The sequence below is a fragment of the Pipistrellus hanaki genome (assembly GCF_964339955.1).
Source record: "Pipistrellus hanaki genome assembly, chromosome: 8".
Lineage (NCBI taxonomy): Eukaryota > Metazoa > Chordata > Mammalia > Chiroptera > Vespertilionidae > Pipistrellus > Pipistrellus hanaki.
In genome coordinates, this window is record NC_140510.1 from 68,066,098 (window position 1) to 68,093,693 (window position 27,596).

At 46.2% G+C, this 27,596-nt stretch overlaps 1 protein-coding gene across 2 annotated transcripts in view; it reads right to left on the minus strand.

Annotated features, from left to right (window-relative positions):
* Positions 1-27,596, minus strand: part of STAT4 (signal transducer and activator of transcription 4) — a 70,722-nt gene that overhangs the window by 41,810 nt on the left and 1,316 nt on the right. The window contains exons 1-2 of one of the 2 annotated variants that reach the window (XM_084892126.1): positions 26,556-26,694; positions 24,782-24,926 (exon numbers count right to left, since the gene is read on the minus strand). In XM_084892126.1, the coding sequence (XP_084748252.1) occupies positions 24,782-24,901 (120 nt within the window). In that variant the 5' untranslated portion in view covers positions 24,902-24,926; positions 26,556-26,694. Of the gene's footprint in view, positions 1-24,781; positions 24,927-26,555; positions 26,781-27,596 lie in introns of those variants that run through there. The other variant, XM_084892125.1, reaches the window with a different exon arrangement.

Genomic DNA, 27,596 nt, shown 5'->3' on the forward strand with positions numbered 1-27,596 from the left:
AAGGTCCCCATGAGGAAGTCCAGGGGCTCATTGGTGACAGGTCACAGGACACGGAGGTTAAGGAGGAACTCTTCAAGCCCAGGTGGCTCTCACTCCACAAACTAGGGCTTTCCCAAATCACAGCTGTCTTTTAAGAAATGCCTTCTCTCTGTGTGTCAGCAGACCTTTGAGCCAGAACTGCGTTTCATTTTATTTTCCCTGGAAATGGTAAACTTGCTCACCGACTAATCGTTCTCTATGGAACCTCAAGAAAGCTGCAGCAGTTACACCAACAAATGTGTAATAACAAAATTATTAAATCACTTTGTTTGAGACTACGTAGGTTGTTGTTGTTTTTTAATTCTCACTTGAGGATATTTTCCCATTGATTTTTAGAGAGCATGGATGAGAAAGGAAAAGACAAAGAAAAATGTTAATGGGAGAGAAACACATCAATTGGTTGCTTCCTGCACATGCCCTGACCAGGGCCCAGGCCGGGAAGGAGTCTACAAGTGAAGTACCTACATGTTCTTGACTAGAATCCTACCGGGGATCCTTCAGTCTGCAGGCTGACACTCTAGCCACTGAGCCAAACTGGCCAGAGCAAGAGACTACTGAGGTTTTAATACTCCCAGCAGTTGTATCTGCTGTTGGTAGAGGCCCCCTGCCAGGGAACCTGGGTATCCCCACTTGACCTTGATGGACCTGCCAAGAGTGCAGGGCCCGGACGTTCTTCAGGGCTGCACTTACAGAAAGCAACCGTAACTGATAAGGCCAAGCCTCCCCACAGCTGAACAGCAGGCTTGCCTCGGCCAGCTCTAAAAGCAGCGAATCCCTCAAGTTCAGTCTCCTGGTACCCAACCCTCGGAGTGTGCATGCGACGGTGAGAGACCCCGGTGTCACTGTTAGGAGGTGGGAGAAGTGGGGAACCCATAAGAATGAGCATGAAGCTCTGAGCCCTGCCTATGCTGTGGATAATCAAGTCCTTGCCTCGGATCAGGAAGCCCCACGTCTTCTCTGGCACCCATAACACAACACCAAGTTCACCTGGTCGCTGGAAAAGGAAGGTCAAATCCCAGGCCCAGCATACTTCTGTGTAAAACTTCTCACAGTTTCCATGGTTTCTTTCTATGTCTCATTCCCTGTCTACACTGTATCTTTCCTAAGTAGAGATTGGTCACCTGATGGGAACCTCGCTAATGTTTGCTGGATGATCACATGAGAGGATAAGTTATAATAATCCTCTCCTAACTGAGGAACAATAGAAAAAGCATATTATTCGGTCTCTGTGCTGGGAAAGATGTCTATCATGAAATCCTTGGACGGGGGGGGGGGGGGGGGGGGCGGTATTGAGTCACTTGTCCCTCATAGCCAGGGAGAAAGGAGACAGTCTTGAGATTAGCGGAAATGGGCAGCAAGGTATGAAATACCCCTGGAGATGGAACTTTGCTTCTCGAAGGCCCTGGCTGACCAACATCATTGGCTGCCAGTGAGGCTGCCTTGGGGAGACTTGGACGGTGAGGGTGTCTCCCCAGCAGTGAGGACACTCTGTGTCTCCTGCTTCCTGTGGACTCTGATAAATTCTTTTATTAATGGGGAAGGGATCTGTGCCCTTGGCTTATGTCTGGTAGGACCCTTTAGTCACCCTGACTCTCATGATAACAAGAATACATCCTCATAACTGAAGAGTTTAGACAAGAACATAAAAAGTAAATATTGGGAATCCAAGATGGCTGCTCGGGTAGGCAACTAGCCGCAGCCGCACACAACAATTTTAATAAAATACAACTAAAATATAAAATGGACATTACCCAGAACTACAGGAAAGTCGACTGACTGGAAATCCTACAACAAGAAGCAAGGAGAAAACCAGAGGAAGCGCGGAGGAGCTGTAAAAGCCTAAGGTACGGAGACACGCGGCGCGCGCCTGCCGAGAGGACGGAGCCGGAGAGGAGGGAGGCTGAGTGCCTGGCGGGCGTTCCCTAACGGAAAGGAGATAAAACTCCGACTGTGCTGGGCCCCTGACTGCTCTGAACCCCAGTTCTGGGCCAGACCCCGGGGACTCAGGCTCAGCCATAGGGAGCTGGGCTGTAAGTCGGAACCCCGGGGTAGCGGAGAAAGGAGGTCCCGGAGGCGCGCACACTGCCCCCAGAGAAGGGACGGTCGGCTGTGCTGCGGGATTGCCCTGACGGGAAGGAGACTGGGGCTCCAGACTGCTGTGAACGCCACCTCCAACTCCACTTCCAACTGAACTGAACCCCAATACCGGGCTCATTGGGGGAGAGCATAGACTGTTTGGCAGCAGGCGAAAATCGAGGGCACCTTTCTCTCAGAGGCGCCGGCAGCGAGCACTGAAGGACCCGCATAGGGCGGGGCTGACGGAAGCCAAAGCTGCAGGCTCCACCCTGAAACCCCGTCCCATCTGTAACTGCGAAATGCGACAACAAAATAGATCACAAACGAAAGAAATGGAGGACAAAAAGCGTCTGGATATAGAGTTCAAATCTACGCTTATAAGGTTTTTCAAGAATTTCCTAGAAAAGATGGATAAGGCCTATGAGGATATGAAAAGAGATCAACTAGAATTAATAAGGAGTCAACAAGAAATGATAAGGGATCAACAAGAAATAAAGAATACATTGTCTGAAATAAAAAATATTCTACAGAGTCCTAAAAACAGAAGGGAAGATCGCAAGAATCAAGTCAAAGATTTGGAACATAAAGAGCCAGAAGACACTCCTCCACAGAAGCTAGAAGGCAAGAGAATCCAGAAAATTGAAGATAATGTAAGAAACCTCTGGGACAACTTCAAGCGAACCAACATCAGAATTATGGGGGTTCCAGAAGATGAGAGAGAGCAAGATATCGAAAACATACTGAAAGAAATAGTGACAGAAAACTTCCCCCACCTGGTGAAAGAATTTGACTTACAAGTCCAGGAAGCGCACAGAACTCCAAACAAAAGGAATCCAAAGAGGACCACACCGAGACACATCATTATTAAAATTCCAAGAGCAAAAGATAAAGAGAGAATACTAAAAGAAGCAAGAGCAAAGAAGGTAGTAACTTATAAAGGAGCACCTATACGATTGTCAGCTGACTTCTCAACAGAAACCATGCAGGCCAGAAGGGAATGGCAAGAAATATTCAAGGTGATGAATAGCAAGAACCTACAGCCAAAAATAAGCTACCCAGCAAAGCTATCACTCAGAATCGAAGGCCAGATAAAGAGCTTCACTAATAAAAAAAAGCTAAAGGAGTTCATCACCACCAAACCAGAATTATATGAATTGCTGAAGGGGGTTCTTTCAGAAGAGAAAGTAAACAAAGATAAAAATTATGAATAACAAATACGTAATTATCAACAAGTGAATCTAAAAACCAAGGAAATTAAAAAAATCTGATGAACAATATTAACTGTTGAATATAATAGAATCAGAGGTATGGAAGGGGAGTGAACTGACGATTCTTGGGGAAAAGGGGAGAGGGGGGCGTGGGAAGAGACTGAACATAAACTGTGCACCTATGGATGAGGACAATGGGGAGAGGGGAAAGGGCAGAGGGTGGGGTGGGAACCTGGTGGAGGAGAGCAATGGTGGGGAGGGGGGGAAGGAACATTTGTAATAATATGAAAAATAAAAACTTATTAAAATAAATAAATAAATAAATAAAATAAAAAATAAAAAATAAAAAAAAGATGATCCAGCAAAAAAAAAAAAAATAAATAAATAAATATTGGTAAAGAGAGTATACACAGATCTTTCTTATTGAAGATATAATTGTATATCTAGAAAAAAATAAGAGATTCCAATAAAATAATTCTGGACTAGATTATCAAGATAACATGCTTTTGTCTACACCGGCAAAGGCCATCTAGAACTTGAAATGGGGAAAACGTTGCATATCAAATAATAAGAAAAATAATTTTTTGAACTTAGGAGTACATTTAACAAGAAAAAGCACAAGTCTTACAGGTCCTATTGAAGACTTTAAACAAAACCTAGAGGGCAAAAATTTTTTAAATAGCATAGAAAAAGCATAATATAGAATTCTAGGGTGTGAGACTTACTATCATAAAAAATATGAATTGTCCCAAAATGAATAAATGTATGTGAAATTGCAGTTAGACTCTCCAATGTTGCTTGTGGAGTGTTTGGCCTGAAGGAAAGAGTCAATAAAGTTCACATGGAAGAAATGTTAGGAATATGACCTAGGCTAATGGGTTTTTCAATACTTGATGCTTCCTGTGTTTTGCTTTACTTAGTCTTCACAATTGTTTGAGGTAATACTAGCATTGATTTCACCAGGAACTGATAGAGCTGTTAAGTAATTTGAAGCCCTGATTCAATTTTACTCCAGAGTGTGGTTACCAACCAGTTAACCACAGTCATTGTCTATAAGTTGGGGAAGGAGGACTTACCATATAAGATATTAAAATGGAATATTTAAGATACAAAATAATTTATTTTTATGGATGAAATTTGCATCAACATATATTTTCATCATTTTATCTTGGAATGTGCAAAATACCAAATCTTCACAATTATATGTGAGGGAAAAAGGAATATGACATGACAAGTGTGATTTGTATTTAATTTCAGAATACATTATTTATTTTTCTTATATGATTTTTTTTGGTCTTTATATAATATTTATGGATGTAACACTTTGAAAATATTTTGATAATTTTTATTAGTGAATTGGGACTCAGTTACTAAATTTAATTTATACTGATCACCAATTATAACTTGCAAATGTGTTTTAATGTCATCTGGGTAATTCCTTCAGCTTGATTAGTTATTTCTGTTTCTAAACATTTGCATAATCTTTTTTGGATATCTTTTTCATTTGGTATTCATTGTTCTACTTTTGTTATAATTAAATAAATGTAGATGAAATTGTTAAAAAAAAGATATTAAAATGTACTATAAAGTGTAGTATGTTTATAAAGCATAAATATAGTACAAAACACACATTATGACCAATAGCATTCTCATATACCCAGATTAGCAGATTACAACAGAGAGGGATGAAAAATTAACATATAAAAAATTAACATATGAAAAGGTAGTGTTTCAGGTCAGTGGTGATGATGACTTAAAAAATCTTGCTGTTATAAATATCTGTTAATCCTTAAGAAAAAGCTGGATTTCTAAACAAATAATTCTATGTAAGTTAAAGACTTAAAACGTTTTGAAAGTTACAATAAGTTCATGAAAACATGCGTATAACGGGAGACGTTAAACCAAAGCAGGACTCCTAGAAACTATACAAAAAAGATGAATTTTCACTACATTTATTTATTTTTGTGTGGAAAAAGATGTCATAAAGCCAAATGACATATCACAGATTGAGGAAAATATCAGTAATGCATACAAAAGAGTATCTACTAGAAAAGACATGTTTAAAGTGATATTTTAATGTCTAAAGAACTATTTGAAATTGATGAGAAGGCCCAATAGAAGAAAGTGGATGGAAAGTTGACAAAAGGGCACATACACATAACCAATACATGAGAGAAAGATGCCCAGACTCCCAAGCAGTCAGAGAAAAGCAAATTTAAAGGAGAGAGAAAGAGAGAGAGAGAGAGAGAGAGAGAGAGAGAGAGAGCGAGAGAGAGAGAGAGAAAGAGAGAGATTCGTTTCCAGCAGTCAAGTGGGCAAACATGGAAAAGACAGAGAACGCCTGCTGCCAGTGGGGGCGGGGCGGCGGGTCCTGGTGCACACTCTGCTGACAGCGGAGTCTGACAGCCTCTCTGGAAAACCATCTGACATCTATTAACATTTAAAATATTTACCCCTCTGACCAGTAAGTCCATTTCCAGGCTCTATCCTATAAAAGTAGGATAAGAATGCATGTACAAAGCTGTCTGTCACAATGTTGTTTATGGGCAGTGGTCCATAAATTGTGACACACCCGCTCCATGGGCCATTTGCTACCATTCAGATCAGGAGACTTCTGTGATGTAACGTTTGAAAAGCAGAGAAATGAGTCATAAAACTTCATTTTTAAAATGACAAAATCCTGGCTTCCCCATTTATGAAATTCCCAAAACACACATAACACACATGGAGATAAATCACCCATTTTCTCATTTTATTTAACTAATCAGATGTGTAGGAATGGAAGAGTGCACACAGGTGGTTAACACTGAGGTCATGGGGGTGATGGCATTGGGGTGATGGCACAGAGGGAGATAGGGAAAAGGGAAGGGGAAAATGAGTTTGGAATAAAAAAGTCGCATGTGTAATGTCTAATTTATGGTAAATTACATATGAGTGTCTACGGAGTAAAAGTGTGAAGAGATGGCGGTGATCTTATTTTGGTGGAGTTTCAGGGGATTTTTAGTTTTTTCTTAGACCTTGCATTATCGTTTGAATTTTTACAAAGATATTTATTATTAAGGAATCGGAAAAAAAATCAAGAAGCTATTTTCATCTTAACAAAAATGCCATCAGTAAAGTCTTCTATATTAATTTATATACTGTGCAGAGGTTAGAAAGCTACGGCCGCGGAAGCAAGAAGTGGAAACATCATTCCAACGTGAAGGTCTCTGCAGACTGCTGACATTACGAGGCAGCCCTCAGCGCGGCCCTGCACACTTTCCATGGAACAGAAGCCTGCGATCTGCCTGCACTGCGGCCAAGTGTCAACACCAGCAAGCCGCTGCGGGAAATGGAAACTGGAGGATGGCTGCTGGCTCACCAACAATGGAAGGTGGTGCCCTACTGACCCATTTTCTCAACGGGGGCCCTGAGGCAGGACCCAGAGCCAGGCCTAAAGCGGAATCCCATGTTGGTTTGCAGACGCACAGAGGAATGCTTGCAAGGGGCCTTCCGGCTGGCCTACAGCGCAGGGCTCACTCACATGTCTATATTCTAATGACTTGTTCCCTCATGGCCCTTCTGGACAGCACACTGACCAGGAAGAATTCCTCCCTCAGGCACCAGAGCCTTAAAGTTGACAGTTCTGGCTTCCATGACCAATTCTCCTTCTAGATCCCTCAAAATGTACTTATCTCCTTCCCTCCGTTCCTACTTCAGGTACAACCAATTACTCAGATGTAGTCACCTCTAACTGCCATCAGCTTAGACCAGTGGTTCTCAATCTTCCTAATGCTGGTGGGGGTGTGCAAGAGGCAGCGGTGTCTGACAGCCTCTTGGTCGATGTTTCTCTCTCATCAATGTTTCTAGCTTTCTGTCCCTGTTTCTCTCTCATCAATGTTTCTAGCTTTCTGTCCCTCTCCCTTCCTCTCTGTAAAAAAATCAATAATATATATAAAGAACACCTCTGGGTCAGCATCAGGACGACGGGGTAAGCGCAGAGGTTACAGGGAAGAGCCAGCCCGCCCCGGGGCGGGATTCTGTGGCCGGGCCTGACAGGCTGGAACCAGCCAAAGGTCGCCCAGCCCAAACGCGGCGGTGATGCTCTGGTGGAAACACCCCCGAAATTCTGCAACCACGCGGATGGGCCTCGCACACGGGCCGGAGACGCGCTCGCACATCGTGGCTCTCGGCAGAACTTTCCGTAGCCGCTCACCCACCTGAAAGTAAAACTGCGTGTGTGACACGCTTTTCCCATTTGGCAGAAACAGAACCCTCTTGGTTTCTATTGGAAAAAATCACCACACGCCCCTCACTCCAAGCTCCTGTTTGTCAAGGACGCACTTCCCCAGCCTGAGCTGCTCCCCACCTCCCCCAACTCCCTCCCCCATCTGCATCAGCCACAGCACTTCCTGCACCGGTGTACGGAGCACAGCCCTTGGACGAAGGCTGGCGGAATTATCCCCATCTTCCAGATAAAGAACAGAGGCCGGAAGGAACTTCCCTTAGTGTTGGCCAAAATGTGCTCCGCTTTGCATAGACACTCACACGCGATGATGACATCTTTCTAAAGAGAAGCAGGGGAGCCAGAAGGATGCTTCCATCTGCACAGCTCAGAGGGGGCGTCTCCCACAGGTCTTCGCTCCCCAAGCCTCCTGAGCACCTGCCAGGGGCCCAGTGTCTCTGTCTCCCTTCCCCCTAACGTCCCTCCCACTCTCATTCTGTCCTCTCCCAGCGGCTGGGTGAGATGGACACCATGACTCCTGATTACCAGACGGAGCACTGAGCCTCTGCGAGGGCAGTGCTTCCCGGATCATTTCCCTTGTCAGCCCCCCACCCCCGCCCCCCAGGAGCTCACAGCAGGTGTCCCCCTCCCCCACAGCGTCTTTCTGTAACATTGGAGGTTGGACTGCGGGAAGAGATTAATCCAAGAACTTGTATGCATCCTGCAGAGGCCCTGGACACAGACACAGGGTGGTGAAGGCCTGGGGTAGGGATGAGGGGGGTGGCGGGGGGGAGGCGGGCTAGAAGGGACATCAATAGGGGGGCGAGGGGAGGAGTGAAAGGACACCTCTAATGCTTTCAACAATAAAAGTAAATTTTAAAAAATGATGGAGGGAGAAGTTTAAACACAGTAAGTAACCATTCTTTAATTCTTAGGATTCCTCTCATTCCAGTGGTTCTTAAAATGTTCTTTTAAAACATTTCACTTCTCAACCCTATTATTTCCCATGTTCTACGCTGTAGAGAGCGCCTGGGAAGGCACAAGGCATTACTTTAATTGTCAGCTGAATCCAGGGCGGTCAGCAAAGCCAAAAGACAGAAGTGTTATCTGCTGGACCTTCCTTTCAGCCCAGGGGGTGGGTTTTATTATGTAAATCCGGCCAAGCACCAGGAAGGAACGGGAAAGCTTCCTGGTGTTTGGGGGATAAAATAAATGCGCTACATCAGCTCTAGGACCCTGTCTCTCCCTCAGAAGAGAGCAATGGTCCACCCGGTCCCAGCTTTTTCCTTCTATCTCTGTGTCTGTCTCTTTCTTTCATTTTTCTCAACCCCCAGCCGCCCCTACGCAGGAACTGGACTGCTCTCTAGCTGCACTGGATGTGGGACAGAGAGAAATATTTACACCCCTCCACCTCTCAGAACAACCCCACTGCTGGCTTAGGGTTGCTTCTTCTTCGGCCTCCTGTGTCTGTGAGGACCCCGTGCCTGGACAGATGTGCACATCTGTCCAAGCGGAAGCATTGTCTGAGCAAACCAGCTGATGGGGCATCGCCTTGCCGTGTTCTCTCCCTAACTCAGCACGGTCAAGTCCAGAAGCATTCCAGGCCTCACAGGGTGTCTGGCTGGGCTCCCTGGAGACTCGGTTTCTCACCGTGGCAGGGTGCTCGTCGCACTACCACCACAGGCGAGCCTGAGACGCCTCCTGCTAGGCTACCGGGCCCTGAGTAAGCTGTTTGCTTCCCAGGCCCGTTCGCAGAGGCCGCGGGGAGCACGGGGAGCTGGTTCCTAATCGGAGCCGTCACCTCCCACCAGGACCCGCCACTGCCCTCCAGCAAGGTCCCCTGCCCAGGAGACACCAGGCCTATCGGGGGAGTGAGGCCACAGGACCGCCCCAGCCTCGGTCTGCACAGGGTCTGCGGGGCTGCCAGGGCGGGGAAGGGTCTCCCGCGGAGCTTCACGCAGCCGGTGAGCCCATGGTGGCCCGCCCCTCTCTGGGCCACGCAGAGAAGAAAGCGCGTGACGGGGCCCGAGCCCGAGGTCGGGGAAGGAAGCCTCCCGCTCCCAGGAGCCAGGGACACCTTCAGGGAAGAGGACTTGGGGCCGCAGGGAGGGCAAACACCATCTGTACCATCGGCCGTGGGCCACATGCCGGCACATGCCTCTCACAGCCCCACGCAGCCCCTCCAGAGAGCGACAAACAGGGAGACTGAGGCCAGGGAAGTGGCCCCGGCCTGCGGTCTTCCTGCCACACCTTCACGAAGCGGCCGTCACAGGCCTTTCTCCAAAGTGCTCTCGCACAGAATAAATAGATTGAAAGTGGGAGGATTTATTGCCATTCACAACGGCGTCACCAGAGGAAAGATGCATGAATTTCAGCGAGCACAATGGAAGCGCGCCATCGCTGAGTTTCTATAGGTTAGAGCACCACACTGGGTTACTTTGATTTTAAACAGATTTCAAATGTAGAACTTTATATACCGAAGGTGAGATATTGATTTTCTATGCCTGCATGCATAAAACTTCAAAATTAACTCATGGTATTGAAAGACTAGAGTGATACTATCTGTGGGTGACAAATTCTCAACACTACCGGAAGGCCCGCCTTCCTTCTCAATGTAGACATCCACTTAATAGTTCAGGGAAGCATTAAAACAAATATAACTTAAGGAATAGAGCACTGCTTTTTTCCTTTTTTACTTCTTGCCTATTCCAGAGGATGGAGAATTATTAGAATTATCGTAAACAGGCATGTCATGTAGTAGAATACCACAAGCAACAAACAGGAGTGAACGGTTGACACCTGTAAAAATATGGAAAAACCCCAAAGAAATTATGCTGTGTGCAGGAGGCCAGTTAGAAAAACAAAGTGCATGATGTGTGATTCTGTTTTTATTAAAAAGGCAAACTAATCTTTAAGCAGGTCAGTGGTTGCCCGGGGTGGGACCCAAGGCAGAGGGTGGAAGCGAAAGACTTAAGAGGGGCCCCTGGGGACGTTTAGGGGTGGAGGCTATGTGTATTATCCTGGTTGTGGTAATGGTTCCATGGGTGGACCTGCTATGCCCAAGCTTGTCAAACTGCACACTGTGAATAGGTGTTGGTTGTATGTCATTACACCTCAAATCAAGTTGTTACAACTATCGTAACAAATATACATATATATTTAAGAGAAATGTGAAGGCAGAATGTGGAGAAATCACCTACAGGTGCATAATATTTGGGGCACAGACTCTTAATTCAGAAAAACTGAGATTGTCTCTTAGTTCTCTCACCTCTCAGCCCTGTGAACTCGCGAAGCCTCAGCTCCCTGGTGTGTAAAATGGGGGATCAGCAGCATCCTCTCCGAAGGACTGCTGTGAGGAGGGGCTGAGCTAATGAGAGCCGTGAGCACAGGGCGCCCAGCCCATACCCAACACTCGCCTGATTCTGAGGTGCACACATGCACATGCATGAACACGGGCAGGCAGAGGAGGCCGACAGCGGTTCACATGGAAACCACTGCAACGGACAATGAAGAGCGAAACAGGAGTGAACCGTGTTCTGCACACTCACCACGGCAATCCTCCTCTGCCCGCCCTGTATACAAGCACCCGCGCTTTCTACACGAGCGATAACGGGGCACGGGGCACAGGATGGTGATGAACCCCAAAGAAGCCAAGAGTCTGTCAGTGAAAAAGGAAACCTTGGTGATTACTGTTACTACTTTCCCAAACATCCCCCTAAATTTTTAATGCTTTTTTCCCCTAAATATATTGTTATTGATGTCAGAGAGGAAGGGATAAGGAAAGAGAGAAACATCAACGGTGAGAGAGAATGATGGATTGGGCTGCCTCCTGCATGCCCCTACTGGGGATCAAGCCTGCAACTGGGGCATGTGCCCTGACCGGGAATCAAACTGTGACCTCCTGGTTCATGGGTTGACACTCAACCACTGAGCCACGCCGTCCGGGCAAACATCACCCATTTTTCACAACTATGGGAGTTGTCTTATTATTACCCCCATTCTGCAACTAAAACAAACCTGAAGCAGAGGGAAGGCGAGGCCAGCTAGTGAGAGGGTGAGGCCAGCTAGTAAGGGAGAGGGAGGCCGGCTGGTGAGGGAGGGGGAGGTCAGGTTAGTGAGGGAAGGGCCGGCCAGCTAGTTAGTGGTAGAGCTGAAGGGGACACTCCAGCTTCAGGACAAACCACAGGAGGAGACGCCAAGGACCTTTCTCAAAACTAGTTCATCCTATTCTGTGACTCGGATTAAACACAATTTCTAGTCCTCCAGGAGGGCGAGCATATGGAAGAGACTCTCTCTGGTCCACCCCCACAGCCAGTTCACACGCTCCCTCCATGAAGGCCTTCCCGAGCTCCCTCTGTCCTGGCCCATCTTCCCATGACTCAAGTGTGTGCACCAAGGTGCACGCAAAGCCCTGGCAGGCTCCTGCAGCTCCTCCATCGCGTTCCCACTTCTGTGCCTTGGCACACATGGCTCTGTCGTCTGTGAGCCCCGCCCACGGCCCTGCTGGGGGAGACCCTGCCAGGGCTGGCGGACGCCACTGACTCCTCTTATTCATGCGTCCACTGCTCATTCATCTCACACATTTGAACTGAACAATGGTTATTACCAGGCACCGATCCGGGTCCTGAGAAAACCACCACAACAAGCACCCCTCCTCCATCTCTCCTTTCTTGAACCTGACCTTCTTTCTTAGTATCGATGGTGTTGTTAGGGCAGGGCCAGGAGCAGGGCTGCAGACATGGGATAAAATCTCTTACTCAAAGGCATCCAGTTAGGAGGAGCAAGGATAGTGTTGGATATCATCAGAAAGTAGTGGGCATAAACAATGCTCAGAGACTCCCACAAGGGGACCAGGCATGAGAAAGGCTGAGGTGGGTACAAAACTCTAGGAAACCAGGAGATGTAGTAGAACCCCAGCGCCAACATCTGCCTTCTACTGTCCCTGGGAGAGGGAATAACCGGGTAAAGATAAAATGTAGAAGGTGAGCCGAAACTGGTTTGGCTCAGCAGTAGAGCGTCGGTCTGTGGACTGAAAGGTTCCAGGTTCGATTCCGGTCAAGGGCATGTACCTTGGTTGTGGGCACATCCCTAGTAGGGGGTGTGCAAGAGGCAGCTGGTGGATGTTTTTCTCTCATCGATGTTTCTAACTCTCTATCTCTCTCCCTTCCTCTCTGTAAGAAAATCAATAAAATATATATATTTAAAAATGTAGAAGGTGTTTCAAATGAGGGTTTTAACAAAAGGACCAGGGTGATGGCAGAGAGGAAAGCTAATTGTGGAAACCGGGCTCATGAAAACCTGTGGAGGTTTTCATTTTAAAGTCACTTCCTCACGCTCTCCAAAGACCCGCGGAGAAGGCCCTAGAACGCACAGGTTTTCATCATAGAGAAAGTGATGTGTGAGGAGAAAATGTGCTCGTGCATTTACTTTTGACATGCCTCTCCCTTCTTCTCAAAACGACCACAAGCAGGAGGTTCCCCTAGAGTTTCTAGCCGACCAGATCACATGTTTAAAACACACTGTTTCTCAAGAAAGCTGTGGTCTGAGAAAGGTGTGAGCTACAGGAAGCTGCTGTTATCGTTTGGTCTGGGCTACACTTGTTCTACAACTTCGGTAGCTTTTTAAGACTTAGTTTATCCAACTGAATTGCAGTAAAGATAGGGAATGGATTACCAATGAAGAGAATGAAAACATCAAGTCGTAATCATTGTTGTATTTAATACGAAGGTGCTGATATATAGTTTTAAAGCTGAACAAGACACAAAACTTAAGAAATGTAGAGCTTGAAAGGTTTACCAAAGTCTTGGTAATGAGACAACATGTCAAGAGAATGTTCCTTTCCCTTGAATTTGTGTGTGTGTGTGTGTGTGTGTGTGTTTTACTGGTTATTTCTGTATGCATATTCATTACTAGAGGCCTGGTGCACCACATTAATGCACTAGAGGGTGAGGTCCCTCAGCCTGGCCTGCACCCTCTTGCAGTCAGTCCAGGACCCCTTGGGAGATAGCTGGCAGTTATACATCCCCCAAAGGGTCCTTAGTGTTGCTGTGGAAGTGGAAAAGGCTCCCACCACAGCCCCTGGGCTCACCAGCTGTGAACCTGGCATTGAGCGTCTGCCCCCTGATGGTCAGTGCACATCATAGCAACCGGTTGTTCCGCTGTTCGGTTGACTTGCACATTAGGGTTTTATTATATAGCATGTCTAAGGTCTTTTCCCTAGCTAAAGCATTCTTTTTCTAAGATGCTTACACATATCCTGTAATCCACCTGCAATGCGGTTCACTCTGCAGAGAGTCGTAGGGAGAGCGAGAGCAGCAGCAGCTCGCAAAGAAAGCAGCTTTTCAGAACAGTTGCCCTCTGACGGTTGCATTCTCACCTCCTTCAGAAAGTTTAACAGGAAGTCACAGCTCTCAGTGGCGTAATTCGTGTTTTCCATCCCCGGCCTCTTCGCAGCTGAGCACTTAGTAGGATTAGGAAGTCAGTGCCGGTGAGGACATATCTTATCACCTGTGACATCGCTTGCGTCCGCGATCGAAGCCCTGGGCTCTCCTCCCAAAATATTTCAGGCGCCATCGGTGCCCTGGGGACTCCCGGGAGGAAGGGCTGCCTTCGGAGTGCCGAGACAGCAGTCTGAGGACCAAGAGGACGGAGCTCTGTGTCCCACTCGGTTCAGCAGCCGCCTGGTGTTGGCTGGGCCCGTGGGAAGATCTGTCCCCACCCCCCTGGCACCACGTCACGTGCCTTTGCTCTCTGTTGTCTTCAATGCGTCTGTTATGTTTTGTTCTCAGAACGGATGCCCTGATATATGTTCATTCGTGTACTTAGAAGAGTAATAGTGTTAGTACCCTCTCTGTATTTATTTTATTTTTTACAACAGGCATGGAAGTGTATTCCTTTTATCAAATAGAAATGGAAATTTGAAATACATCTTAAAGTCATGGTAAAAACTTTGAACTGTTGGATTGTCAGAAAAACAGCATTTCTTGCTCGTAGATGATGCAGAGGACTTTGGGAAGGGCTGTGGCTGGCACAGGGGAAATCTCTTCTTTTAGGGGAGGGCGAAGGAAGGGAAAGAGAAAGAGACATCCATATGAGAAACATCCATGTGAGAGAGACATCGATTGGTTGCCTCCAGTTCTCACCCTGACCGGAGCCAGGGATCAAGCCTGCAACTGAGGATGTGCCCTTGACCGGGAATCAAACCCATGACCCTTCGGTCCTCAGGCCAAAGCTCTAACCATAGACCCTAATGGGCCGGGGCCACAATGGACCTCTTGATGACTCCTCTCCATTGTTTCCGTTTCTAATGAGAAACAAAGACCGCACAGGCCGTCGTCCTCTGGTGCTGACACGAGGGAAATGGTTGGATCAAGCAGCGTCTGGGACCGCCTTCTCTGCGGGATCAGACCACCCACTGCGATTCCAGCCTGGACCGAGGCCTTGCCAGTTGGTCCCGTTGCTGTACAATCACTTTGCAACCTACAGTTTTGCTAAAGAAGAATCCGCCTACTCATAATGAGAGGTAGCCAGATGGAAGCTGAGAAATGTCGTTTCAGGTGAGAAAGATGTACCCATGAGTGGCCTAGAAAAGTAGCTTGTAATGAAGTAAGTGCAGATTTAGAACACATGTGGGGGACCAGCCCCATGGAATCAGAGCAGGCTTTCTAAGCGCACTGCATTCAACTTAGACGAGATGGCACATTGTGGGAATGGCCCATAATAGTTAACGCGCCTGGTCACAGCAGGACACCCTGGAAGCTGCTCGCAGACTCGGCGCCAGTGCGACCGCCTGTGTGGTTTAATTTCCACGCACTTGGAATTACACGCGTCATGAGGCATTATCCCCGCCATCAGCAGTGCTCCCGGCAGAGAGCCTTGTCGATCCATTCTTGCTGAATGAATGAATGAAAGTACAGTTACTTGGACATATTCTCACAAATGACCAGGGTGTGGAGGGAGAAAGTAGATGAATCTTTGGGAACTCATCACTTCTACTAGAAAAGCAGCTCAAATGACCCCCGCCCCTTAAAATGGCAAAGAATGATGAAATACAGATGTGAGATCTACACATGATTTTTTTTTGCATTACTTTGGTCACATTATGGGTCTTAATCTTGGCTACACATGCTAATACCTGAGGGACTGGGGAAAAAATCCCAATTTCAGCAGGACGTGGGTGGGGCTGGGTGCGTTTGTGCTTTAAACATGTCTCTGCTGGTTCCAATGAGAGGTGATGCGGAGAGCACCGGTTGAGGGCACTCTCCCCCATGTCCATCTGATCAGAAACCAGCAGGCTGCTCAGGCCACGGTCCATTTGGGAGAGAAAACGTGCCAGTTTGTTTTGGCAGAGAAGCACGCGTTTCTAACTCTTTAAGGCCGTCAGACTCCAAATGTCGCCTTCAAGCGTATTGCCATTGCCTCCAATTTACTGTCCCCACAGAGGGAATCTACCGCAGGATTACTTTCCCGTGATCTTCGGCATTTCTTCTCGTCCTGAAATGGTACTTTGACAGCCTTCCCAGGACGATGTCTTTGCAACTGTGGATCGATCCCATCCTTCTAGAGTAGTTTACCATGGGTAATGGAGTGTCAGGATGAGTTGTGTGGTCTCTCAGTGGGCGAGGCAGGAGGTGGGAGAGATCAATGTGGATTTTAATGACTCATCGAGAGGACGTGACTGGTGCTGGCTGGATGATGGGAGGAAAGGGCAGAGGGCATGGCACGTCATGGCACGTCATGAGCAAAGGTCTGTCCTAGATGCAGAACACCCAGGTCGCAAGTTCACCATCATTTGTTTCTCTCCTGATGTCTCCTCCTGGGACACATCTCTTCTTTAGGAACTCCGGATCTGACTCCTCCAATTCACATTCCCAACCTCATCCTAGGCCTGTTGCATCAACATTGGAAGCAGGGAACTGGAAGTCTCCATGTTTAACAAGTTCCCCAAGTGATTTCTATCACGAAACATTCACTTGGGACAATGAATCTACCTACACAATTCAAGGGGAAGACAGATGCGACAGAACGTTCCCCGGAGAGAACCAGACGCAACCCACTCGCACTTCTGTCCACATCAGTCAGACACACCACTTTTCATTCCTCAAACTGGCAAAGACGAAAACCCTGCGCACCACTCAGGTGATGATAGGAAGAGCTTGTTCGCACTGCTGGGGGGAACGTGAACTGGCGCATCACTAAAGGACCATCTGGCAACTCGTACCAAAGCCTCCATCTTTCCTGTACCCTTCGATGGAGCAACGACACTTTCAGGAATGTGGGCTCAACGCTGCCAACTTATCAGAATCGCTTGGCAAGCTTTTATGAACTACAGAAGCCTGGGCCCCACTCTCTTTAAAGTATGGCTCTGTAGATTTGGGGTGAGGTCTGGGAATGTGTGTTGTGAAAATTCCCATGTATTTTGGGCTTTTTTTTTTTTTTTTTTTTAATTCCAAGTCATGGAAAAGTTAACAATTGGTGAGAGCAGCATCCGCCCCTTTGTCTCCTCACCCCTGTGGGTAATCACACTGGACACGTTGTTTTGTGTGTTTTTCATCCACTAACGCATATGATAGTCATTCTTTCACCTCCAGATATTCAGACCTACTATTTTAATAATTTTATAGCATGCAAGAAAACAATCCCATTTATTTAACCATGTAGACCAGTGGTCGGCAAACTCATTAGTCAATAGAGCCAAATATAACAATACAACAATTGAAATTTCTTTTGAGAGCCAAATTTTTTAAACTTAAACTTCTTCTAATGCCACTTCTTCAAAATACTCTCCCTGGCCATGGTATTTTGTGGAAGAGTCACACTCAAGGGGCCAAAGAGCTGCATGTGGCTCACAAGCTGCAGTTTGCCAACCAAAGATGTAGACATTTAAAGATGGACAAAAACAATAAGTATGCTTGTATAGATACCCTCTCTTACTTGCATGAGAATTTCTGTAGGCTAAATGTTCAGATATGTGATTGCTGAGTCATATTAAACTTTGACACTGACAAACTGCTCTCCAGAATGGTTTTAGCAAATGGGGCAGACATACCTAATTGCCTTCCAAAATTTCTCCCCACAGGCTGTCCTGGGAAGTGGAAGCAGGAACCCATGTAGAGATCACACTTGCCAGTGTTCCATGCATGGTGGGGGAGGCATGTAACCAGTTCTTGCTACTGGGATGCAGGTAGTATGTGCTGTGTCTAGGCCAACGAATCTCAGATGTGGCTATGACTTCATGCTCTTTCTCTTTCTCTCTCTCCAAAGACATCCAGCCCCCGTTGGAAAAGCTCAGGACATTATGGAAGGAAGTCAGATGCCCGAATCAGAATGAAAAGGGGCCTGGTTGGCTGAGCATCAACCTTGAACCAGGAGGTCAAGGTTTGATTCCTGGTCAGGGCATATACTCGGGTTGTGGGCTCGATCCTTAGTGTGGGGTGGGCAGGAGGTAGCAGGTCAATAATTCTCTCTCATCACTGATGTTTCCATCTCTCTCTCCCTCTCTCTCTCCCTCTCCCTTCCTCTCTGAAGGAATGAAAAGGGAAGTCACCTGACCTACAGAATACCCAGTGTTACACTGTTATGTGTATGGTAAATGAAAGTCTATTGTCTAATAGTTTAGTTCAGTGGTCGGCAAACTGTGGCTCAAGAGCCACATGTGGCTCTTTGGTCCCTTGAGTTTTTAGCAAAGGCCAGCTTAGGAGTACCCTAATTAAGTTAATAACAACATACCTACCTATATAGTTTAAGTTTAAAAAATTTGGCTCTCAAAAGAAATTTCAATTGTTGTATTGTTGATATTTGGCTCTATTGACTAATGAGTTTGCCAACCACTGGTTTAGTTACTACAGTAACTGGGTGATCCTCATTAGTAGATCAGTTCACACTCATGTCACAGTGCATATTTATATTAAAAACAACTTTGCAAGATATTTTGATCCATGAAGTTAAGACCCATTGTCCTAACAGAATAATAAATATGAATAAAGTTTTAAAATCACTATGTTTCCTTCACTTGCTTATATTGGTGAAAAGTTGAAGAAAGCTATAAATGTCCAAATAATGGGTAAATTGCTAAAAAGATAATATTTAATCTCATAGAATACCATTCCATGGTTGGTTGATTACTAAAGTGAATGTATTAAGTTTAGAAAGAAAGTTATAAGACAATAATAATTCTTAAAACAAATTAAAAATATTTATGAGTAGAAATATTAGCAGGAAATATACTATTGTGTTAACAGTGGTTATCGATTAAAGATGGAATTACAGATTATTTTTTCCCACTTACTTATCTATGTTTCCTAAATTTTTTTTTATTGGATATGCATCACTTTTGTAACAGGAAGTTCTTTTAAAATCAGCAAAAGGACTCAGCGATAAACCACCTACATGGCTCTCAGTTTGTGTGGTTTGTGGCTTAATAACTACTGAACGTTGGCCAGTGAGAGAAGACCTGAAACTGAAGTGGCTCCCCTGTGTGTTAAAGGGCCTTCGATAGAACAGTTTGCCAACAAGGACACGTTTCATTGATGAGCAGGGTTGGGGAGTAACCTTGCTAATCACTATGAGCTAAAGAGCTGCAGACATGGGAGAGTCATAGTCCCACACATTCTACTTCTGTCTTGTAATGCACAGAGAACCATGTTTCAGAAGTAAGAACCAGATATTCTTCCATTCACTGGTAAGTTCTCGGTTCACTGAGGAGTGAACGAGGAGAAGATGGGTTTAAGTGACAGCAGAGTGACAAAAGAAGGCATTGCCTGATGGCCACGTCACTCAGATTCTGGAAGGGCCATGGAGTCTGCTCGTGCAATGCCTTCCCTTCCCTGAAGATTTTGAATAACAGGAAACAGATCGAGGTGGTTCCATTGTGGTTTTAAAAACCAAAGGATGGGACATCCTGGGGCAGGGGGCGGGGGGGGGGGGGGGGGGGGGCTTCTTTGCCCTTTGACTTCTCGTTAGTAGGTGAGAACGGAGGAGGGAGAACGAATGGTGTGAGATGCCCATTATAGAAGTTAAGAGTGATGACTACAGCACTTACTAATGACAGAGTTTTACATTTCATTGTGCTTATCAAGATGTATTAGAATAGCCCGGCCCACGTGGCTCAGTGGTTAAGCATCGACCTATGAACCAGGAGGTCATGGTTTTATTCCCAGATATTTCTCTCTCCCTTATCCTTCAATGTTAGCTCAACTCTTCATTTATGAAACAAGACACTGAGCCCGTATATGCTGTATATGCTGGAGATGCAGAGACGAATGTGCCCAAGGAGCCCACAGTCCTGGGAAGGAGACAGGCAAGTATATAAACATATTAATCCCAGTAACTTCCCATTAACTCCCAACTGCACTCCATCTAGAATTTATCATCTTGTGATCGCACTTCCCTCTCCAGACCTAATCTCCATTATGCATTAACATCCATGTAATAATCCAAACTAAAACCATCAAGCCATCTCTCGTTTCTCACTCTCTCATAATGAGATGCGCATTTCCCAAAAAAATAAATCCTGACAAAGATTGGTAAGTTATGAAGATCTGGTAAGTAGAAAAAGCAGCTAGGTTTTTTGTTTGTTTGTTTGTTTGTTTGTTTAAAGTGTGATATGGCCCGGTCCGTGTGCCTCCGGGTTGAGCATCAACCTATGAACCTGGTTTGATTACTGGTTGGGACACATGCCCAGGTAGGGGGCCTTCACGAGGCAGCTGATCAATGATTCTCATCATTGATATTTCTATATCTCTCTGCCTCTCCCTTCCTTTCTGAAATCAATAAAAATATATATTCTGTGAGGTTTGATAACTTGCAAATGGTTTATAAACTCATGCCCACACAAAAATCTGCACATAAACGTTAATGTCAGTTTTATCCACAATTGTCAAAAATGGATAAACAAATTATAATAAGTATTCCCCACTTGTCCGTAATGGGTGTGTTCCAAGACCCCTGAGGATGCCTGAAATCACAGGTGGGACTGAACACTGCATATACAACTGCAAGATGGAAAATATCGGAAATCCAAATGCCTTTACTACATCTAACCTCTTGAAAATCAAAACTTAGTCTAGCCCAGTGGTTGGCAAACTCATTAGTCGACAGAGCCAAATATCAACAGTACAACAATTGAAATTTCTTTTGAGAGCCAAATTTTTTAAACATAAACTATGTAGGTAGGTACATTGTTATTAACTTAATTAGGGTACTCCTAAGCTGGCCTTTGCTAAAAACTCAAGGGGCCAAAGAGCCACATGTGGCTCACGAACCGCAGTTTGCTGACCACTGGTCTAGCCTATCTTAAATGTGCTCAGAACCCTGACACTGGCCTACAGTTGGGAAACACCATCTAACACGATGAGTACACGACAGACTACCGGTGGTTTTCCCCAATCGCGTGGCTGCCTGGGAGCTGTGGCTCAGGACCAGCACCACAGGGACAATTGTAGTGCATAAGCAAGGCCCAGGAAAAAATCAAAGTTCAAACTTTGAAGTACAATTTCTACTGAATGCATATCCTAAGTCAAAAAACCTAAGTCAAACCATAGCACGCCGGCCATGTTTGTACTATTTTTTTTTCTTTACATCCATCCCTGTGATAGAGTTGAACTTACACGTTAGGCACAGTAAGAGACGAACAGCAATAACTGATAATAAAACAGAACCACTGTAAGAATATACTGTGATGAAAGTTCCGTGAAGGTGCTCTCTCGGCCACACAGCGTAACCGATTGCTGGACTCACCTTCACCACAGGAAGCACCTGACGGCTTCTCTTTGGCATATGCAGGTTGTGTGTGTGTGTGTGTGTGTGTGTGTGTGTGTGTGTGTGTGTGTGTGGTTAAGGTCCAAGAACAGGACAGAGCACTCTTGAAACACCTGGGGCAGGTATTTATTTTTAGCAAATCCTCACCCAGCCTTTACCACATGCTTCAGGCCAGAGGGGGCCAATGTGTTGGCCTGGGACACAGAGAGGAAGTCACAGAGCCAGGATCCAACAGGAAGTCCTTGCTCCTGACCTTGACCGGAGGCGGCCTCCCTAGAAGAAACTGAGTCAGCTGGACATCAGCACTCCCAGCTTCCATCCAGGGCTAGCCATGACTCTTGGATCAGGTTTGGTTTAATTTGGATTTTATAAGAAACCACTCTGAAGTCTTATAGAAAGTAGGTGTGATATCAAATAGTGAATTTAAATATTGAAATTGAAGACTTCAGTTCCTATAAAAAAAGAAAACAAATCTACCTTATACCTGCTCAGTTCTCCTGGTACCATATTGTTTGTTCTCTCTCTCTCTCTCTCTCTCTCTCTCTCTCTCTCTCTCTCTCTCGCTATAATAGTTAAAAATAGATTGTATTTAAAATCCCAGAGAATGGAAATGGTTAGACCAGATAAGCACAGTGGCAATGACCTTTTGATTCGCCCCATCCTCCTTTTGGGGTGTACTGTGTTTTATCCAAAATCAAAACCAAAAAACAAACAGAACCCCTGGGAATCTGCCATCTGAAGAAGAAGTGCAAAGTGCGGGTGTGTTTAGGTGGAAGACCTAGCTGGCGATATTCTTACTACTATTTCCTCCGTGTTCTGGATTCATATAAACACCCAGGAACGAGAGCTTCTAAAACAAAATAGGCGGAAGCCCCAGAAAGAAACAGCAAGTGCTTCTGTCCATTCAAAAGATCTCATCGAACCAAAGGACGTTTCGGGCTCGGGGTTGTAGCGGAACCACACTGGGTACGAGAGGGAGGAGAGCCACAGAAAGAGGTCAGGCTTACCCTCAAAGGGCTCGTGACCTGCTTAGACACATCCAGTCAGAGGAGATGCTGTGACCTCGCAGCCCGCCGTGAAGGCTGAGAATAGGGCTGCCAGGCAGGTGGTGGCTTTCTCTAGGGATGGATGGGACTGGAGGGGGAGGCAGAAGGGATGGCATCACACCCCTGGCCGTGGGACCATCATGAACAAAAGCTCAGAGTCATTCAAGAGTGAGCGAGGGGTGTTTGGGAACAAGGAGTAGATTTTGTTCTCTGGGGCAGGGATGTTGGGAAAGGTCTACAGAGGCAAAATGCAAAAGGACCAGTGACGGAAGCAGAAGAGTTTGTGATTGAGCTGAAATATGACTGGGAGGAGCTGGGATGGGACTGGGAGGAGCTGGGATGGGACTGAGAGGAGCTGGGATGGGACTGGGGGGAACTGGGATGGGACTGGGAGTTACTGCAGGGTCTGGAACTTCCTGGTAATCTGTGGCCCACCCAGAAAAAAAGATGCGCTATCCACTTCCCCCTGATATGCTAAGAAGACCCCTATCAGCAAGAAACATTTATTGGAAACAAATATTTTTCCAGAAACAAAGCCCCAGTCTTCCTTTCAGTTTCAAAAGGTAACAATTAATTCCATTTATATGATAGACATGGGAATTCAGAAAGATTATGTGATTTGTCCAAGGTCGTATTTTGAGAGCCAGAATCCTCAAAAGCCATGCACCACCATTTCACCCATCTTTGTCCCTCAGCAAAGTGCAGGGTCTTCGCTTCTAGACCAGAAGTCAGCACACTTTCCCATGAAGAGCAAGATCAGTTCTATACACACACACACACACACACACACACACACAAAATCACAATAAATTACAACCATACACACATACATACATACACAATCACAATCAATAACAACCACACACAATCACAATCAATCAGAATTACACACACACACACACGTTTGTTTTAGGCGTTGGGCCCTCCAGTCACTGGGCTGCTCACCAGAGTGGTCGCCGGGCGAGGCAGCCCCAGCCAAGGCGTTAGTAAAGAAGCATGGCCGCGTTCCATTAAAACGCAGAACTGTTCATTTCCCGTCGCTTTCACGTCATAAGTGCATTTTTCTGTTTGCTTATTTTTATGTGTTCAGTCACTTAAAGACGTGAACACTATGCTTAGTCACAGGCCGTACACAGAGGCAGCAGCGTGCCTGCTGGGTCAGTGGGCCGAGGAGAGCCCTGAGGTGGTGGGACGGCGGCTCCGGGTCTCCTCTCCATGAGAGAGGGTCTGCCTTCGCTCACCATGGCCCACAAGCTCTTTCCCAGCCCTGGCAAAGGCTCCTGTCAACTCCCAGGGGACTCTACAGCCAAGTTGGCTCAGTGCAGCCCAAATAGCAATCAGAAAAGACAATACACACGTCCTTCTCAGCAATGTTAGAGCTTCCAGCACGTTTCCTTTAGACTCGCAGTGTTTCCCAAACTTTTGACATATGTGTACCCCTTCTATAGTTTTCGTAACGCTGAGTACCCCTCGTACTCACGAGAACTAGGCCCAGCTAAGCACGGTGCAGTGCATATCCCCACCAAACTCCGGTGCAATGCGTTCCCCCACCAAACCCTTCCTGTACCCCTGGGGTACGCGTACCACACTTTGGGAAACACTGCTTTAGAGCATAACTAACATCTCTAAGAGTATTCTGGTGGAGGCATGGGCCTCTAAGAACACTCCCTGAGACCAGGCACAGGAGCTTGTGTGTGTCCAACATGCTCTGCCGGCGCCCGGTAAACACAACGGCAGCCCAGGCTCTGAGCCTGCCCTGCTCACCCTCCAGGCCAGCTCAGGCAGCCTGCTTTTCGTCATCAGAGCCCCATCAACTCATTCATCCACTCGCCCTTTAGTCAATGAGTGTTACACACCCACCACATGGGCCGTCTGGTGTGGGAGCAGGGAATTCAGGCGGAATGCTAAAGGCGGCCTCAGGGACCTCACGGCGTGTGAGGGAGAAGACGCGCGCACACACACACATACACACACACAATGCCACGGCCCTGTGGCATAGGGGCTGGAGTGCAACAAGGAATGCTTGCGAAGGAGGTGAGATCTGAACCAAACCTGGAAAACACACAACATGAGGCCTGCATCTACAAATGGAAACAACACTAACACGAAACTATGTAAGAGAAAAAGGCAAGGGAGGCCGGGGGCGAGGGGGGCGGGGGGAACGGGCGGGGGGGGGGGGGCTGCTCCAGCATCATCAGGATTGACCACAGCCACCAGACAGTCCCATGGACATCACACACGCCCTCCCCACGGACGGTGCATCTCAGGTTCCAAATTTCACGGAAAACAAGCAAACAATCAAGCACGGAATTCAAAATGGCAAGAGAATTCAGGAATTTACCTCCTTAGATATGGTTTCAGAATAACATAGGGGTACATATTTGATTTCTGGAAACTGAATCTGAGACTTACGAAGCTGAGCATTTGGGAAAAGTGGAATGCATCCTCACCTGTAGGACTTTCCGAATTCTTTTCAGGTTGTGAATCAAGAGCAGGTTCTTCTCTTTGGAAACTCGACCTAACTGGTCATCCAGTTGTATTAACAGGTTTTGAAGAAGAATGGTGGCCATACTTTCGTTGTTAGAAGCTGCCTCCCTAAAAATAAATAAATAAATAAATAAATAAATAAATAAATAATGTTATCACACAGCAGAAAACAACTAAGTAAGATGTCTGCCTTCCCATCACATGGATTTTAAAGTGACAAACCTATTCCACAGTGATAAGCACTTAGAGATGTTTGAAAATTAAACGGTACACGTGGAAAGTTATTCAACATCATGCATCAGTAGGGAAATGCAAATCAAAATACCAGGAGATACCACTTCACAGAGATTGGGATGCAGTTATGCAAATCACAAAAAAAGCATTAGCTGGGGAAGAGCTGGTCCCTGGTTCGTTGCTGGGGTGTTGGGGGAGGGGAGAAGGGGATATAAAATAGTGCCACTGCCAGAAAAAAACAGGGTGGAGAGGCCTCCGATAGAAACAGAGTCACCTACAGCAATTCCTCTCTGGGAAGACACCCAGGGGAATTGCAAGCAAGGAATAGTTATGTGTACACCAATGCTCGGAGTAGCTTTAGTAACAAGGGTCTTAAAGTGGAGATAATGCAAATGTCTGCACAGATAGATTTTATATACATACTAGAGGCTGGGTGCATGAATTCGTGCAGGGGTGGGGAGGGGGACTCCGGCCAGCCAGGTCCCATCCGGGGCCGGGCCAGCCAGGGGAAGGGGCCATGGGAGGTTGGCCAGCCAGCTTGGCCCCCAATGGGCTTTTTTTGTGATTGGCTGGGCACAGTGCCTGTCATAGTGACCAGCCATTCTAGCCGTATGGCTTTTATAATATGTATACAAACATTTTATTAATATTATTCAGCCTTAGAAAGGAGGAGCATTGATATATGCCACATGAATGAATCATGCTAAGGGAAACCAGTCAGTCACAAAAGGAAAAACACTTCCATGAGGGACCTGAACAGTCAAATTCAGAGACAGAAAGGGGAATGGTGTGGTTGCAGGGGGCTGAATGGAGAGAATGAGGAGTTCGTGTTTAAAGGGTAGAAAGTTCCCTTTTGTGCAGATGAGAAAGTTCTGCAGGTGGATAGTGGCGGCGGCTGCATGGCATTGTGGGTATACTCGGTGCCACTAAGCTGCACGCCTAGACGTTCAAGTGGTAGATGTTGTGTTACACACATTTTACCACAATAAAAAAATTAGACAACTGTTCAAAGCAAAAAAAAAATGTTTAAGCTGTGCAATGTGAACAGAGTTTTAAAGAATGTTTGTAAGATACACTAAGAAAAATATTTATTTACATTGAGTCTGTGGTAGAGAATGGTTACTAACTGATTTACTTCATGGCTTTTAAAAATATATATATTTTAATGATGTTTTACAGAGAGGAAGGGAGAAGGATAGAGAGTTAGAAACATTGATGAGAGAGAAACACTGATCAGCTGCCCCCTGCACACCTCCTACTGGGGATGTGCCTGCAACCAAGGTACATGCCCTTGACTGGAATCGAACCTGGGACCCCTCAGCCCTCAGGCCGATGCTCTAGCCAGAGCCAAAACAGTCTTTTGGCTTTTTAACATTTAGAAAGTTGTTGCGTTTTTGGCTTACAGAAAAGCAAAGCACTAGAAACCAGAAAGAAGTAGTACTATTCTTCTTTGAAAAAGTTTCCCAAAATCTGGCAAGACTCTGTTATCTGAAAATAAAGTACCTATTGATTGAAACCCGGAACCCCGGAATAGTTCTGTCTGGAGAGAAGCATGTGTGCAGGGGCCTGGAAGAGACACACAGCAACGCCTGACCCTACCAGTCCTGGTTTTCGATCCACTGGGCCAGCAGGTGTCGGATTTCCATCGGAAAGTTGTCGTCATAGAACTGATCCACTTGTTCCAAGAACTTGATTTCTAGCTGCTGGACTTGGTTCCACTGAGCCATGCTACAAGACAAGGGGGAAAGTAGAGTTTAAAAGTAAGCGCTGTGGCACATCTCATTCTTTCCTCAGATTTCAAACAAAGACACTGTTGTCCGTTAGGTAAGTCGATGAAGAAAAGTGACTTTTTTTTTTTTAGACTTTGAGTGCATTTTTTAAAAGTATATTTTATTGATTTTTCAGAGAGGAAGGGAGAGGGATAGAGAGTTAGAAACATCAATGAGAGAGAATCATCGACCAGCTGCCTCCTGCACACCCCCTACTGGGGATGTGCCGGCAACCAAGGTACCTGCCCTTGACCGGAATCAAACCTGGGACCTTTCAGTCCGCAGGTCGACACTCTATCCATTGAGCCACACCAGTCAGGGCCAAGTTTATTTTCTATGGAAAGGCCCAGTCCCTTTGTCTTCGTCTCAGATTTGCCTGGCTTCTAGCGTCAGCCTTACGCCTGCACCTTAGCTTTCTGAAGAGCTGATGCCTGCATGTTTGTGGGTTCTGACTCTTTCAGGTCAAACTATCTCTGAGCCCACGCACCGTGCTGTTTCTCTCTGTGGCTGCAAGGATCGAGGTGGCCGGCAGACTTTTCATTAGTCTCTGACGTGCGTGTAACAATGGTTACACCCTCAAGTTACTTGAGGACGAAACCACACTTGGTATGTGACTGGCAACCTGCCCTCAAACAGAAGCGGTGTGTTTCCCCGCAGAACCCCGCTCTGGCACCGGATGCTTTAGCCACACGGTCCTCACCGGGGAAAGCCACGGCACCTCCCTGGAGTGACCGCTCTTTACCGTCTCAAAAGTCCAATTTTTCACTGTTTCGTC